The sequence below is a fragment of the Euprymna scolopes genome, chromosome 12 (genome assembly GCF_053919585.1).
Source record: "Euprymna scolopes isolate OS-2025 chromosome 12, ASM5391958v1, whole genome shotgun sequence".
NCBI lineage: Eukaryota > Metazoa > Mollusca > Cephalopoda > Sepiida > Sepiolidae > Euprymna > Euprymna scolopes.
The window spans coordinates 134,108,846-134,127,593 of record NC_136493.1 but is presented as its reverse complement, the minus strand read 5'-3'; the positions used below and the strand labels follow the sequence as shown (position 1 = coordinate 134,127,593).

Sequence of the window (18,748 nt, the reverse complement as noted above, 5' to 3'; positions counted from 1 at the left end):
CCCTATCATCTACTCTAGACCAACCCTGCATATTGTCTCAGACTACATCTGGCAGTGAGGCCCTAATTTTGGAACATAAATGTGATCAGCATGATTTAAAGTTGTTAATCATCAAAATATGTATGTGTCTAATAAATATCAGGACGATGAAAAAGTTTTTGTAGAAGGTTCGTTTTAAACCATTGTAATTTATTTTATGGATATTGTCATTACTTACTCATAACACTGTGATTAATTTATAACTTTTCCTTTTCAGACTATTAAAGAATCATTCATATTTTTCTGCAATATTCTCACCCACGCTGATCTGAAAATTACCTTTTTTAGGCCACTGAAAAGGAATCGTTTTCCATCATGATAATGCTTGTTCTTACACAGCACTATTGACCAAAGATCTAGGAGAATTTGGTTTGGAAATCTTGTCCCATCTTGCGTATTCTCTTGGTCTGGTCTAATCCTTAAGATTATCAATTATTTCAAGAATTACAAAAACATTTAGATAGCTTTATGTTAACATCATTCGAGAAAATTGAACCTGAGTTAGCAGCAAGGCATTTATAAATTTGTTGGCAGATGGAATCAAGTTATAGAGAGCAAAGTATTCAAGAACATGCAGTTTTTCATTTCAAGATGAATTTTTTGCACTGATCTGATATAGCCGTATGATTTTTAATATATCGATATATGTGCAGAGTATATATTAATAAATGACGAATTAAAACACTACACTGGTTTACTTGCAACAAATCTGCAATTAACAACATTAAAAGAAGAAAAGGAGTTTTATGTACTTTTAAATATAGAAATAAACAAAACGAAAATGTTGTGTAATAAAAATAAAAAAATAATACAAAATTAAATAATACTGATTTGTCTGATTGTCTAAAGGATAACAAAATTAGCTTTTGTAAATGTTTTTTTTTAAACCACAGAGAAAATAAATTGTACAGATGACAAAATTTGGTTTGATTGCAAGAATAAGAGTAAAAGTTGTCCCACAACCTGTATGGATGTTCGATTACCAAACACCTGTGTAGAAAATGAAGATTGCAAACCTGGATGCCAGTGTCCTGAAGGATTGGTGGAATTCGATAACAAGTGTATGCCGCCAGCAAAGTGCCCTTGTTATGATGCAGATGGACAAGTTAGACTTCCTGGATTTGAAGTTCCGTCAAAAAAGTCATGTCAAACATGGTGAATATAATCAGTTCACTTGTTGAACTATTTGATGCTTGCATTTGAGAACATAATTTAATGCTTCTTGTAATTAATAACATACTAAAATAGCATTGATATTTAATAGTATAATTTAATGGTATTCATATTTAATATCATAATTTAATTGTATTAGTATTTAATAGCATAATTTAATGATACTGGTATTTAATATCAATTTAATGGAATTATCATTTAACAGCAAAATTAATGGTATTGGTATTTAATAGATAAATTTGATTGTATGAATATTTAATAGCATAGTTTAATAGTGTTGATGTTTAATAGAATAATTTAATACTTTTTGTAATTAATAGAATAAGTTAATGGTAATGGTATTGATAGTATAATTTTATGGTATTGATATTAATAGTATAATTTTATGGTATAGGTATTTAATAGTATAATTTGATGGTATTGATATTAGCATAATTTAATAGTATTAATATTTAAATAAATAATTAAATGCATTCTTGTAATTAATAGCACATTTAAATAAAATTAGTATTTAATAGCAGAATTTAATTCAGTTTGTATTTAATAGCATAATTTATTACTTCTTGCAATTAATAGCATGATTTAATAGTATTGTTATGTAATAACATAATTTAATAATATCGGAATATAATAGCATAATCTTGTAATATATAACATAATTTAATTGGATTGGCATTTAATATCAGATGATGTGAGTATGTAGTAGCTTTATTTAATGTTCTTGGTACTTAATAGCATAATTTAATTGAATTTCCATTTAATAACAATTTAATACTTCTTGTAATTAATGACAATTAAATGGTATTAGAATTTAATAACATAATTTAATGGTATTGATGATCAATAGCATAATTTAATTTTATTTGTATTTAATAGCATAATTTAATGGTATTGGTATTTCATAGCTTAATTTAATAGTATTAGTGTTTAGTAGCATACTTTAATCACATTGATAGTTAAATGCATAATTTAATGGTATTGGTATAAAATTGCATAATCTAATGGTATTAATATTTAATTGCATAATTTAATGGTAGTTGTATATAATACCGTAATTTAATGGCATGGTTATTTAATACCATAATTTAATAGTACAATTTAACTGTATTGATATTTAATAGCATAATTTAACTGTATGCGTATTTAATAGCATAATTTAATGATATAACTTGTATTGGTATTGAGTTGCATAATTTAACGGTATTGATATTACATAGCATAATTAAATGTTATGAGCATTTAATGGCAAACTTTTGTATTATTAGTATTTAATACAATAATTTAATTGCATTGGTATTTAATGGCATCATTTACCTGCACAATTATATTAATTAGCCTAATAATGCTAGTCTTTTATATCATATTTTAATATTTTTAATATGATTTAATGATGATTTCATTTGTTACTATATTTTAATGAATTTAATGATATTGATGTTTAATAGCCTAATTTAATGCCTCTTATAATTCATACCATAATTTAACAATATTGTGTTTAATAACATTATTAAATGATATTGGTAATTGTAAGTATATTTCAATGGTTATTGTAATTAATAGCATATCTTAATTATATTGATATTATAGCATAATTTAATTGTATTGGTATTTATTAGCATAATTCATTATGATTAGTATTAATGGGATAGTTTAATGATATTGGTATTTAAAAGCATAATTTAATGATATTGGTATTTACTAGCATAATTCAATAGTATTGATATTTAATGATATAATTTAATCATATTGATATTTAATAGCATGGTTTAAATTAATTTTAATTAATAGCAATTTACTACCATAATTTAATAGCATTTTAATGAGGCTTACATTTAATATCATAATTTTATAATACTTGCATTTACTAGCATAATTTACTAGTACAATTACACGTGTCTTTTAGTTAACATAATAATAACTCTCATATGTTTCTCATAGTAAAATTTAATTGTAGGTTTGAATGATGCTCGTCTTTAATAGAATAAAATAATACTTCTAATTAATAATATAGTTTAATAGCATAATTTAAAAGTATTTGTATTTAATAGAATAATTTAATAACTCGATTTAATGCTTCTTTATTCAATAGTAAAATTTAATAGTATCATTTTGGGAATAATTATATAAAATAGCATAATTTAATGACATGTGTATTAAGTAGCATAATCCCCAAGAATCTCTTAACCATCCAGGGGCATAGGGGTATTGCATTATTTTCTGCAAGATATCTTGAGCAAGAATAGCCAGCTTCAGGGTTTAGAGTACACACAACACCTGGTCTTACCAAATGATTACCTATTTTAGCACTGTAATCTAACAGGAACTTAATTGTTATTAAATATTAAATTGATTTGTCTGCTTGTCTTGCGGTGGCATTCACTCCAGATTGGTTAAGCCAGCTCATCCCTATGAATTCACTGCATCTTGCACAAAAGCTGACCAAGCCCGGTGATCCATTTCCAATGCTAACACTATTAACAGCCAGTTATGGCTCCAATGGTGAACACCATAGATTGCTGGAATCGATTTGATATCTTGCTCAACCATTCTGAGCCACATTTTTAGCTGACTGCCGCATCACTCTTTCAGATTCAGTTCCTCCTCAGGACTGGAAGAAGTGATGCAGTAGCCAGCTAAAAACGTGACTCAGAAAGGTTAAGTAACATACCAAACTGATTCTGGGTCCGACAATCTATGACGCTTGTCGTTGGAACCATATCTGGCTGTTGGTAATGGATCGCTGAGCTTGGTTAGCTTTTGTGTAAAATACGGTGAATTCATTAGAAGAAGCCGGCTTAACTCATATGGGGTAAATGCCACCTCAAGACAATAAGACAATTTAATATTTAATAACAATTAAAAATTTAATAATAACAATTAAAAATTTAATAATAACAATCAAATATTTAACAATAACAATTAAAAATTTAATAATAACAATTAAAAATTTAATAATAACAATTAAATATTTAATAATAACAATTAAAAATTTAATAATAACAATTAAATATTTAATAACAATTAAAAATTTAATAATAACAATTTCATATTTAATAATAACAATTAAATATTTAATAATAACAATTAAATATTTAATAATAACAATTAAATATTTAATAACAATTAAACATGTTTCATGTTGATATGATCATTTAATGATACTTTGTTTAACTTTTATATTAACATGTAAATGCAAAGCATGATTTAAAAAATTCTTTAATTTTGTATTCAATAGCATAATTAATAATATTTTCATTTAATGCTATAATGAAATAGCATAATTAAATAATACTTGAATTTAATAACATAATGTAATAATTTAATTTCATTATGCTTGCATTTAATAGTGTCGCTTATTTATTTTTGCATTTAATAATATAAATTTAATTATTATTTTATTTCAATGCCATGAATGTATTGCAAAATTTAATGCTTCGTATATTTAATATTAGATTAACTGAATCTTATTATTGTATTAAAACAATATTGGTCCGCGATTTATCGGAGAGGGACTTATGTTTTCAGTGGCTTCCGTACGTCTGTGTGGCCCTGCATCCATGCGTCCAGACTATTGCCAAATAACCGTCCATTAATTTGTCCTGAAATTTTGCCACAAATTGTATTTCATTAAATAAATGTGCACAGTAAAAATTTTTTTTTTGCGAAAATTCCCGTTGCATCCCCAGGGTCACAAAGGAGATCAAAAATGCCCCAAAATGGCCAAAAAGGATACATTTTGCTCCATAACTTTTGATCCATCCACTAGATTTTTCTGAAACTTGGCTAAAATATGGAACCCAATGTTCTTAATATAAATTCAGTATTGGTGTCAGTATTGGTGACCCTGGCAAAATTCTGGTTCGCGTCCCTGGGGACTTTTAGTGCTAAAAACATTCCTTTTTTGTGGCTCTTTTTTCATATTTCTTGATATGTCTGATTATATAGTGGTTTTTCATGGTGGTCAACTCAAATATACATGTGTTAAAACCTGAAACTGCACCGTTTTCCATTTACACTGGGATTTGGCGTATCCAGGGGCTCAAAAGAGATCAAAAATGCCCAAAAATGGCCAAAAATTATAGTTTTTATCTCATAGCGTTTGATCCATCCATTAGATTTTCCTGAAACTTCGCCAAAATGTGAAGGCCATTGTTCTTAATGTTATGGAGAGGTGCAAGCAAGCTATTGTCCAAGCAAATGAAAATGAAACAATGAAATCCCCAGGCTAGTGATGACCTGAAGCCATGACGTCAAATCGTTTATGGGTCAGACCAGGCGAGCGAAAATGAAACAATGGAATCCCCATGACGTAAAACCATGACGTCAAATCGTTTATGGGTCAGACCAGGCAAGTGAAATCACTGGGCTGGTGACGAAATGGGTTACCAGGTCGAAATACTTCAATAAAAGAGAAAATAAACAAAGCAGAGAGTCAGAGAGAGAGAGAGAGAGAGAGAGAGAGAGAGAGAGAGAGAGAGAGAGACGCACGACTCAGGAACAAATTGTCACAGTATCGCAACCACGTCTACCACCAACCCCTCCGCCGCTGTCATTGTGTTGAAATGTGTATATGAAATATATCATAAATAAACTAAGTTTGTTTTTATTACAAAGTGTCTCATATTCATTGATAAATGAATTAACTGTCTATTTTAATCACTAGACGATCACCAACAGACATATAGTTAACATTAATATTAATTCAGTATTGGTGACCCCGGTAAAATTCTGGTTCACATCCCTCTGGAGCTCTTTTTTCATATTACTCAAAAACTTGATACATATGTCTATATAGTGGTTTTCCATGGTGCTGAATTCAAATATACATATCTTAAGGCATGAACCTGCAGTGTTTGCTCATTTTCACTGGGATTCAGCATGTCCAGAAGCACAAATGCTCCAAAATTGCAAAAAAATGACACTTTTTGCTTCATCCATTAGATTTTTCTGAAACTTGGTGAAAATGTGAAGGCAACGTTGGCCGTTCATACTTCTCACATTCATCATTTCCTCACTATTTTTTGTGGCGTCATCTCACATGCAGCACCAGAGAGGGACCACACATGCACAGCTTGTTTTATGTGTATTAAATATCATAATTTGCTCATCCATAACTTCATAGGATAATTTTATACCATAATTTAATGATATTCGTATTTAATGGAATAAATTTTAATACGTGTAACTATAAGTATTATTTAATTTTATAATTAAACTAGCGAGGGGTACCCGGCGTTGCCCGGGTGTTTGAAGGTGTGTGTGGAAATTCCGGGGGTGGATGGGGGTGGGGTTAAAAAAAGAAAAAAAAGTAAGTATGAGGATCGAACCCGAACCCTTGAGGCAAAGTTGTAAATTAAAGTGTGAAAAAAAAAAAAAAAAATGCGACGTTAACCATTGCCCCACCGCGAGATGCTAATGGAAACACGTTTTAATTTATTTAATTACTTGGATTTGGCAGGTGCCCGTTTTAATGAGTTAATGAGGTCAAGTTTGACTGCGGGATTTTTATTTTCCCAAGATGTTATAGGAAAAAGACTAACCCACATGCGGCGAGTGACAAATGTTGAATATTTATCTTCCCGAAATCGAGCAAATTAAATAGACAGGCGAGCTTCGTTGTTAACTATGAGATATTACGATTTATATGTGATATAAAAAGTTTTAAAAAGCTGTGAACCGAGCAACTGCTTCTCTGAAAGAAGCCTTTTGTAGGCATACAGAAAAAGCGAACACACATACATACATACATAGATTTTCGCTTTTATATTTATAGACTAGCGCGGGGTACCCGGCGTTGCTCGGGTGTTTGGAGGTGTGTGTAGAAACTCCGGGGGTGGGGGTGGTTAAAAAAAAATGTTTTGGTAGGTAAGCATGAGGATCGAACCCGAAACGTTGAGGCAAAGTTGTAAATTAAAGTGTGAAAAAAAAAAAAGTGCGACGTTAACGATTGCCCCACCGCAAGATGCTAACGGAAACACGTTTGAATTTATTTAATTACTTGGATTTGGCAGGTGCCCGTTTTAATGAGTTAATGAGGTCAAGTTTGACTGCGGGATAGTATTTCATTTACTGCGGGAACACTTCCCAAGATGTCATAGGAAAAAGACTAACCCACATGCGGCGAGCGACAAATGTTGAATATTTATCTTCCCAAAGTCGAGCAAATTAAATAGACAGGCGAGCTTCGTTGTTAACTATGAGATATTACGATTTATATGTGATATAAAAAGTTTTAAAAGGTTGTTAGGCGAGCGACCGCTTCTCTGAAAAAAGCCTTTTGTAGACATACAGAAAAAGCGAACACACATACAAACATACATTTTCGCTTTTATATTTATAGATAATTCTCAGATTAAATAGAATTGATTTGATGTAATAATCTAATGATTAATTAATAACATAATTTAATGATTTATAATTAAATTTTATAATTTTGATGTTGCTTCTATTTAATAGCATAATTTAATGGCAATATCATTCAATGCTATAACATGACAGCATGATTTTGATGCTTTTGTAGCTTCATTAAATGATACGCGTATTAATGCTTTTATGTACTAGCATTATTCATTAAATTATTCTTGTATTAAATCGCATAATTCATTAAAACAAATGTTGTTTTTATTCAATCCATCTTTTTTGCAGTATATGCGAAAACAATGGAACAGTATCCTGCAAGAAGAAAGACATGTGTGAGTTACATTTTCTTTATTTTGCATAAATATCGATTAGATAACACTTCAACATTAAAGTTATTTTCTCATTGACTGAAATAAGTATTTATGAAACGTAAACATTTTAACTGGAGTATAATTAACGTTGTAGCAAGAAATATTTCTGTAGAAATTGTACAATGACAAATATGTGTATTAATTGTGATTTTTAGTTCATAGCATGTATTATTTATACTTCATATCACTGAATATTTTAATAATACTTGCATTTAATAGCATATTTCACTAATAATTTGTATTTAATAGTATATTTCAATAATGATTTTTCTTTTTTTTACAAGATCACCACTTATCAAGGCCCGGAAGCCACTCAGGGATAAGGGTTATTGCATGTACAGTACTTTAGTGTGAGGGTTTAATAAAAATGTCTACTTAAGGGGGCGGTTCATCAGGAATTTGTTTACGTTGGACTTGAAGACACCCAGGTTGTAGTCAGGTGGGAAGCAAGCAGACGAAACAGAGTTCCACAGGCGTGCAGTTCTAAGAAAGAAGCTTTGTTCATGGAATCTACGTTTTGATTTAGGCACAGATAAAGAGTGGGGAAAATTTTTGACAGTGGTTTCAGCTAGACGGGTGATTCTTCAGGCTTAATCGCCATATATATTTTATAAATTACTAACTAGCTCTACCTACATATTGAGCACTTTTGAAGTAAATACTTAAAGTTTACGCATAAATTTATACTTTTGCATATTAATTTTATGTGAGTAAATAAAGTAGTTATATATATATATATATATATATAGGTGTGTGTGGCATCCGTCAGTCGAAACGACTATGGATCAGCGCCGTATTAAGATGTTGCCTGTATGCATCCTTTTGTGTGACTGTAGAGACCAATTCTTGATTTGCATAGTCTGCCACAGCCTTGACATACGAAGGTTGTTATGCAATTTGCCGCTTCGTCCGGCTGTTCCGCCTCTACACTCGTTCTTCTCCTAGCTCTCTTTGCAGCGTTTTCAACATGGAGGGTCCTCTCGCTGATGATAATCCCCTGGCGTATCATTTTCCTCCAGGCAGTTCTGTCAGCTGCAGAGGCTTCCCATGTATTCCTGTCCACCGAGAAAGCCTTCATGTCATGCTTGCAGACATCCCTATAGCGAAGATGGGGTCGTCCCCTCTTTCTTGAGCCTGAGGCAAGCTCACCATAGAGAAGGTCTTTAGGGATGCGCCCATCATCCATCCTGCGCACATGGCCCAGCCAGCGAAGACGTCGCTCACGCAATAGGGAGTAAATGGATGGGATGCCCGCTCTCTGCAGAACTTCAGTATTACTCACTCTGTCTTGCCATGTGATACCAAGTATCCTATATATATTAATATATATATATATATATATATATATATATATATATATATATATATATATATATATATATATATATATAATTTTCTCACCATGATGTTAAGTTGCAGAATAAAAGTAATGAAGAATCCATGTGCTGTTGTTTTTGAAATGTTGGAAGAATGTGTTTGGTTATGCGATTTGAAAATCAGGATAATGTTTTCCATGTTAGAAGCATTGATTGAATTTGAATTTTAAGTTGAAATACGTATGAAATATTTTTAAAAGCTGAATTCAACACAATATTATAAAAAAAAAAATCTTTTTTCATCATAGCAAGGACAAAAAAAAAATAAAATTCTGATGAAGGAGTATAACTCCAAAATATATTAAATTTAAACAAGTAAATACTTGTTTTTTTCTTAATATTGCATTAAATTCGGCTTTCAAGCGTAGTTCATATGTATTTCAATTTAGAATATACATATTTTCAAATTCAATGTATGAATATAAATAAGAAATAATTTTTACTGTAATTTAAAAATAACTAGGAAGGTGGGTCGTCTTAAGAAGTATTATAACAGTTATGCTATTCTCTCAGTTATTTAGTGCCTGCTTTTTAACAGGTTTTCAAAGCATGTATCGGAAATCAGAAATGAAACAACCAAGTTTTAAAACGTTTTAAAACGTTTTAAAACGTTTTAAAAAGTTATAAAACTTTATTTTTATTTGAATCGATTTTGAGATCATGTTGATGAACAGTCTAATGTTTCTGATCAAACTTTAGTGTAAAAAGGTAATCCTTACTCTTACGAACCTAAATTATTTTAAAGAAAATAAAGTTAGAAAATTAATCAAAAATGATTTCGTTTTGATTAACTCATTCATTTGTGAGCAGTTTGCATTAAAAGAAATAAAAAAAAAGAACACTAATATAGGTTATAAGTGTTTAAATTTTGCACAAGTAACGTTTCTGAGTAAAGTAGCCGTTTTTGTTCAGTCAGTAACACAAACAAAAATGGCCACAGTCATATTGCAGGTGGACATTAGCCATAGTTATACTTGTGTTAAATGATGGTTATTCTAACATGAAGAGCTTAAATATTTTAAGTTTTAAGGATAGTATTGTTTTAAGATATATGTGTTTTTAATTTTGTAGGTTGCCATTACCAGCCCTGGACAGAATGGGGTGAATGTGATACGGACTGTGGGAAGGGGAAATCAGTGAGATTTAGGTGAGTACAAAAATTCAACTTTTCTTCGATAACGAATTATATTCACTTAATATGTATTGAAAGGAACAAGTTTTCATGTATTTATATCGAAAGGCAGTTTTTGCTATGGTTGATTTCACAAGTGTGCTAAATTTGTTATAGTTTAGTTTACAGTGATTTACTTATGCCTAGAAAATTTTTTTATGCATAAATTAAACTTTGAATATAAAAATGTTTTAATGAAATAAAGAATACAACAATTTAGACATAGAATAAAGTGAAGAATTTAAAGATAAATAGGGTGCATGTGCATGTGCATGTGCATGTGCTGACTAATCATCTAAGAATTTGGTGATTACACAGAAAGAAGCACAGGTGAAAATCACAGTTCCAAATAAAACTCTTTGATCTGCTTACAGGCAGAAATAGGTATCTACACCAAAAATTAAGACAAAATTAATGAGTAGAATTTTAATTAAAAATAAAATCCGTTTTATTGTATTTTGCTATCTACTATTAATAAAGGTGAAAATCTTGTAAAGCAGGGAGAGATAATTCAGTCTGTGATATAACCAAGTATAATGAATGTTAAACTGGTAAAAGACGAAATATGATCTTTATTTTTAATTAAAATTTTACTCAATAATGATATAAACATTCATTTATATCATATACACCATAAATCAAATGGTTTAACTCAATACTACACTCGTATTCAAAGAAATTCAAATAGTTTAAGCAAAGGGAAGTAATCTCAATTATAGAACTAAATAGAGTTACTTCCCTTGTATTGTTATTTTTCTTTTTCTAAAATTAATCAATAAATGGGAAGGCGAATTAAACAAAATACACGAAATTTAAGGAAAATATGAAAATTAGTTAAATGTTTAAATAAAAAATAAAAAATATATTTTAAAATTAAATGTATAAATATAAACAAGAAATAATTTTACTGTAATTTATAAATAACTAGGGAGCTGGGTTGTATGTTATTCTCTAATTTGGTGTCTGCTTTTACATGGTTTCAAAACATGTATTCAAAATCAGAAATGAAAAAAAAAAACAAGTTTTAGGTTAAAAATAAGTAAAACTTTATTCTTCCTCGAATTGATTTCGAGATCAGGTTTTAATCTGACATGTTGATGAACAATCTAATGCTTTTGATCAAACTTTAGTGTAAAAATGTAATCCTTACTCTTATGAACCTAAATTATTTAAAAAAAAAAGAAAGAAAATTAACCAAAAGCAATTTCGTTTGATTAACCCATTCATTTGTGAACAATTTGCATTAAAAGAAATTAAAAAAAAAACAAAAAAAACAAAAAAAAAACGCTAATATTAGTTATAAGCTTTTTTAATTTTGCTCAAATAATAGTCCTGGTAAAGTACCCGCTTTTGTTCAGTCAGTTCAGTTACATAAACAAAAATAGTACTTTATTCAGAATCAGTATATTCACGAATCTTAAAAGCTTATAACTTCCATTAAATAGTGTGTGTGTGTGTGTGTGTGTATAGATTATTTATTCAAAGGTAAACAGTTACATTTAGTCACTATAAACAGCCATCTATTTCGGTCAATGAGACTTTGTCAGACGACCCTAAACCATGCTACACTATAGAGAAAAAAAAGAGGAAACACTGTATAGAGTCGAATGGTTCAGGGTGTCTTGACGAAATCTCGTTCACTGAAACAGATGGCTGTTTGTAGCGACCAAATGACACTGTTTACCTTCAAATCTATATATCTATAAAAGTGAAATTGTCTGTGTGTGTGTATGTGTACATTTCCCTACCAAACTACTCTGTCAATTTTCAGTCTACAGACTCGAGATTTGACATTGGAGTAATTGAGATTTGGGAAAATCTTTTTAATCGGATTTCAGCCAGAAATTTGGCTGTCAATGGGTCAAAGTTCAACGAAAGACTCTACTAAACTCCTCTACCAATTTTGGGTCTATACACTTGAAATTTTAGATGTAGGTTACTTGGACATGAATCAAACATTTTAATTTGAGCCCAAATGGTCAAATTGGCATCAAAGTTAAAAAAAATTGACTTCTGCGGTTTCTACCAAATTAATCAGCCAATTTTTAGTCTAAACATCTGAAATTTTACATAAAGTGTACTCTGTCATAGGACAAGCTTTCTAATCGGTTATTGGCCAACAATTTGGCTGCCAAAGGGTCAAAGTTCAAAAGATTTTACCTTTGCGGTCTCTAACAAACTATTCAGCCAATTTTGAGTCTAAACATTTGAAATTTTACATAAAGAGTATTCAGACATGCAGCAAGCTTTTTAATTAGATTTTGGGCGAAAATTTGGCTGCTAAGAGGTCAAAGTTGAAAGACTTGACCTTTTCAGACTCTACCAAACTCCTCCGCCAATTTTGGGCTTAAATACTTGAAATTTTAGATGTAGGTTACCTTGACATGAGTCAAACTTTTTAATATATATATACATATGCACATAAAGTTATGAACAGTGCATAAGGCCCGAGCAAAGCCTGGCTGAACTGCTAGTAAATAATAAAAAAAAAATATTTTGCTCTTGTTATCGAGGCCTATCTAGCAACCTCGTTGTATTCATTATTTTTATTTTTTTTTTTTTTTATTACATTTTCACCCCAAACAAGGCAAATTGCCACTTTGGTGTAGGGGGCTACTATCAGGGGCAACAACTACTGGGGTACTATGTAGGGATTTGGGCAGCAAGGTGTCGGTTCACGTTACACTTGAACTTCTGCACGTCAGTACTGTTGGGGAAGCAGGGACCTGGAATGGAATTCCAGAGTCTAGCGGTTCTGGGGAAGAAACTATTGGAGTAAAAAGATCTTTTACATCTAGGGATCTCTACAGTGTGGGGGTGGGATTTAGCAGCCTGTTGGGTTTGTCGAGGGTGCTCACGTCGTGGGGGCACAAGTGCTTGCAGTTCGTCAGAGCATTCACCACTAAAATACTTGTAGAAAAGGCAGAGGGATGCAACATTTCGTCGATGGGACAGAGGCTGAAGCTTAGATGCCAGTTCAGGGCCTATCAGGTTTGCGACTCTCTTTTGAACCTTGTCAAGGAGCGAGAGACTAGTAGCAGATGCACCAGCCCAGATGTGGCAGCAATACTCCATACATGGGCGAATGGTGGCCTTATAGAGGTACAGGATACATTCGGGTGTTAGTAGTTTTCTAGCACGGTAGAGAGAGCCCACCTTTCTTGCAGTGGCCCTGGCAATGCCTTCAATGTAATTGTTCCAACTCATGTTTCCTGTGAACGTTAGGCCAAGGAGTTTGAAAGATGGACTCTCAGATAAAGAGTCGTTGGCCATTGCTATGGGTGGTAGAGAGGGTTTCTTGTAGTTATTGAATGAAACTAGTTTAGTCTTGGCAGCATTGAACGCGACCAACCACTTTTGTCCCCATTCCACTACAGATTGGAGGTCTTCCTCTAGTGTTTCTGCCATTTCTTTAGAAATGTGTTCATTCGTCTTCCTGTCGTGTCTGCCATAGAGTGTAGTGTCATCAGCATATATACCCATCTCAGAGGCAATGTTGTCGGGGAGGTCATTTATGAATATCAGGAACAATAGAGGTCCAAGGATAGAACCCTGGGGCACCCCCGCATTTATATCATATTGTTTAGATGTACGACCGTCGAGGACAACCTGGATTTTTCTCTTATGTAAGAAGGATTTAATTATGTTAAGTATTCTACCAGTGATACCGTATGATCTGATTTTACTGAGGAGACCCTCATGCCATACCCTGTCAAAAGCCTTAGATATATCTAAAGCTACCGCTCTGCCCTCCCCCGCTTTGTCCAGTGAATGGTATATACATTCAGAGATCACAGTTAGGATGTCTGCTGTGGAACAGGCTTGTCTAAATCCATATTGTTTGTCAGTCAGTAGTTTAGCATCTGTAAGATGATGGACTAGAGCATGGTTAATTATGGTCTCAAATATTTTGGCAAAAAGTGGGAGGAGGCTAATGGGGCGATAATTTGATGGGTCTGTCCTTTCGCCAGAATTCTTGAATACTGGTACAACAGAAGCAGTTTTCCAACAGCCCTGAAAGCAAGCTTCATTAAGGCATTTGTTGTAGAGTTTGGAGAGAACTGGAGCTACTTCGGCTGAGCACATTTTAATAGCACACCTGGGATAAGATCGGGTCCACATGCTTTTGAGGTGTCAAGGTTTTTTATGATAGCATGCACCTGAGCATTAGTCCCTACTATTAATGTATATATATATATATATGTATATATATATATATATATATATATATATATATATATATATATATATATATATATATATATATATATATATGCAAAATAAAAGAAGACGTACTACATAAACATATGAATAAAATACTATGAGTGTGAAATAAATACATCTGATTTTCTGGTTTTGGAATGATAAATAACGATATATATATATATATATATATATATGAAATTTATTACTGTGAGTCCAGAATGAGTTTACATATTGTTTCAGCTAGGGGAAAATCCTCAAAAAGAAGAGGAAATATCCAACTAGCATCGTCAGAATTCATAGATGGACCCTCTTTAGACTTAACCTGCAACATAGTATTAGTTACTTATATTTCCTCTACATGTCTCCCTTGATCCAGGACTGTACCCTAATAAACCAAGTCTATGACAGCATAAATACAGCATTCTTCCTTGATACTAGTGCACAAGTACATGTATTTGGTGACTTTAATGCTCACCATAGTAATTAGCTTGAGTTCTCTAATTACACAGACCAGCTGGTAGCATAACACATAGCTTTTCTAAATCTCATTCCCCATCAGAGACAGTTACATTTCTGACCAGCTTCACTTCTAGGTTTATTTCTAACCACAGTTCGTGATGATTGTGTAACGAATGCCTATAGCTCACTTGGGGAATGCTGATCCCGCTGTGATAATGATAGAAATCACCCTAAACTCTCGATCCAAAGTTGAAGATCTTTTGCTCAAAACAACAAGGCTGACTGGGAAGCCATCAGAGATCTTATCAGAGATGTTCCATGGGGAAATATCTTTTCTCTTCCTGGAGAACAGTGTGCAAATGAGACCACTGAATGGTTCAAAGCAGCAGTTGAAGCACATGTTCTCACACAGAAGTTCTATAGCAAACCTCACTTTCTGCAATGGTTTATTTCTATTCGCACAGCTGCCATTGCTCAAAGGCAGCATGCATACCAAAGATTTATTCAACATAAGTCAAATACAAACAGACTAAAGTTTATAGAAGCTAGAAGTAATCGCAAGAAAGAAAGAGCAACAGCTAAGAGAGAATATACTGAAATCACCAGAAAATGCATTGAATCGCAGAAATTAGGAACTCATGATTTCTGGAAAATCTTTAATAGTGTAGTAAATAATGGGCAGTCAACAATTCCCCCACTATCCAACAATCATGAGGTTGTTTGCATGGCAACCGAGAAGATGAACATGCTCTCCAGTCGATTTACTTCAAACTCTACATTGGACCCAACAAACCACTCTCTCTGATCTTCCTTTGCGGACAAACACCACACTAGATGATCTGAAAATCAACCCTTCTCAAGTGCATGATATAAAAAAACCTTGACACATCAAAAGCATGTGGACCTGATCTCATCCTGGCTGTGCTATTAAAAAAAAATGCTCAGCTGAGGTTGCTCAAGTTCTCTCCAAACTTTTCAACAAATGCCTTAACAAATCTTGTTTTCTTGACTGCTGGAAAACTGTTTCTGTGGTACCAGTTTTCAAGAATTTTGACGAAAGAACTAACCCATTAAATTATCACCCCCATTAGCCTCCTCCCAAAATATTTGAGTCAATAATTAATCAAGCTCTAGTTCACCACCTTACAGTTGATAACCTTTTAACCGACCAACAGTATGGATTTAGGCAAATCCATTCTCCTACAAATATCCTAACTGTAATCTCTGAACATATATACCATGCACTGAATAAAGCAGAGGAGGCTAAACAGGTAGCCTTAGATATATCTAAGGCTTTTGACATAGTATGGCATGAGGGTCTTTTCAGGAAAATCAGATCCTATGGTATTATTGGACGAATACTCAATGTAATTAAATCCTTCTTAAATAAGATAAGAATCCAGGTTCTCCTCGATGGACCTACATTGAAACAATATGATATAAATGTGAGTGTACCTCAGGAGTTGATCCTTGGATCTTTATAATTTCTGATATTCATAAATGACTTCCCTGATAAAATTGCCTCTGAGATGGGTATATATGTTGATGATACCATGCTCTATATCAGACACAAGGGGAAAATGAACACATATGTAAGGCAATAGCAGAAAAGCCAGGAGGAAGTCTGTAGTGGAATAGGGACAAAAATGGATGATAACATTCAATGCTACGAAAACTAAGCTTCTTTTCTTTAGAAATTATAAAAAAACCTTCTCAACCATCAATAGCTTTGGCTAAAGATACATTACCTGAAAGTACTTCGTTCAAACTCCTCAGCTTAACGTTCACAGGGATCATGAGTTGGAACAGATACATCGAGGGCATTGCTAAGGCTGCTGCAAAGAAGATAGGCTCTCTCTACCGTGCTAGAAACTTACTTACGCTTGAAAGTATCCTGGGTCTCTAAAAGTCCACCATTCGCCCATCTATGGAGTTGGAGTATTGTTGTCACATTTGGGCTGATGCATCTGCTACTAGTCTATCACTCCTGGACAGGGTTCAAAAGAAAGTCGCCAACCTGATAGGTCCCAAACTGTCAGCTAGGCTTCAGCCTCTGTTCCATCGACGAAATGTTGCATCTCTCTGCCTGTTTTACAAATATTTTAATGTTATATGCTCAAACGAACTGCAAGCTCTTTTACCCACTTGATGTAAATAACCCTGTCATACCCGACAAGCAGCAAAATTCTACCCCTACACAGTAGAGATCGTCAGATGCCAGAAAAAAACTTCTACTTTAACAGTTTCTTCCCCAGAACTGCTAGACTTTGGAATTCCCTTCTGGATTCCTGCTTTCCCAACTATACTGACATGCAGAAGTTCAAGTGTAATGTAAACAGGCATATTGCTTCTCAACTCCCCACATAGTATCCCTGCAATTCTGTCCCAGATAGGAACCCTCATACATCAAAGTGGCACTATGCCTTGTTTGGGGTGAAAATGCAATAAAAAAAAGCTAAAAAAAAAGCACATGAACAACTTGCTAAACACTAACATACTAACCGGCATAAGCAAAAAGGGAAAAGAGAGGATTTTGTGATAGTTAAATGGCTGTGTTGTCCTCTGTTTCCCTAATATCTCCCTTCTTCTTTTCTGCTAATAACAAATTATTTAAAAATTTAGTGAGTGCTTGATTTTGTAAGCAAAACATTTCGCATGCATCTTTAAAAGTTCATTTCCGGCCTGTTAGTTCCTTCCTACGTGCATTCATATTTGGACAAAGAATTCAAATACCTCACAAATACTTTAAAAATTTTGCAATATCCTACCTATCTTATATTAAGTGCAAAGAAAAAAGCCAGACAAATATTTTCTAGGACAAATAAGCAAAAATCATATACACCAGACACTTCTCTCATAAACAGACATCTTCTTTTATCTACACACACCAATTTTTTTTTTTTTTTTACAAAGGCATCACCACATTATCAAGGCCCAGAGGCCACTCAAGGATAAGGGTTAAAGAGTGTACAGTAGAAATTGGTCAATATAGTAATCATTAGTAATGAAAATTTGGTAAATTTAATAACTTATATGGAACGGCTCATCAAGAACTTATTTACTTTAGACTTGAACACAACCATATTGTAGTCAGCCGGAAAGCAGGAAAACGGAAGACAATTCCACAGGCGTGCAGTTCTAAGAAAGAAGCTTTGTTCATGGAATCTACGTTTAGGTTTAGGCACAGATAAAGAGTGGGGGAAATTATTGATAGTGTTTACAGCTAGACGAGTGTTTCTTGTGAAAGTTTGGCGAGGGGGGACCATAGATTGAAGCTCAGTTGAACACTTTCCATGAAAATAACGATACATCAGAGACAAACTCGCAACATCTCTTCTGTGAGATAGAGGTTGCAAGGAGGAGAAAAGGACATCTCCTACGAGGCTACGAAGTCTATTTTGAACTCTATCAAGGCAGGACAAGTCCTTTCTAGCAGCTCCTGCCCAGATGTGGCAACAGTATTCCATCCTTGGACGTACCTGGCTCTTATATAGGTAGAGAATAGCATCAGCAGTGAGATATCTACTGGATCGATAGAAAGATCCCACCATTTTTCCAGCGGCCTTGGCAACAGATTTGATATACGTGTTCCA

General features: G+C 32.9%; 1 protein-coding gene across 1 annotated transcript in view; it reads left to right on the top strand.

The window, feature by feature from the left end:
* Positions 1 to 18,748, top strand: part of LOC145291107 (uncharacterized) — a 416,667-nt gene that overhangs the window by 331,494 nt on the left and 66,425 nt on the right. Inside the window, exons 43-45 of the mRNA XM_080136623.1 lie at positions 933 to 1,194; positions 7,858 to 7,904; positions 10,391 to 10,466. Coding sequence (XP_079992749.1) covers positions 933 to 1,194; positions 7,858 to 7,904; positions 10,391 to 10,466 — 385 coding nt within the window. The remainder of the gene's footprint in view (positions 1 to 932; positions 1,195 to 7,857; positions 7,905 to 10,390; positions 10,467 to 18,748) is intronic.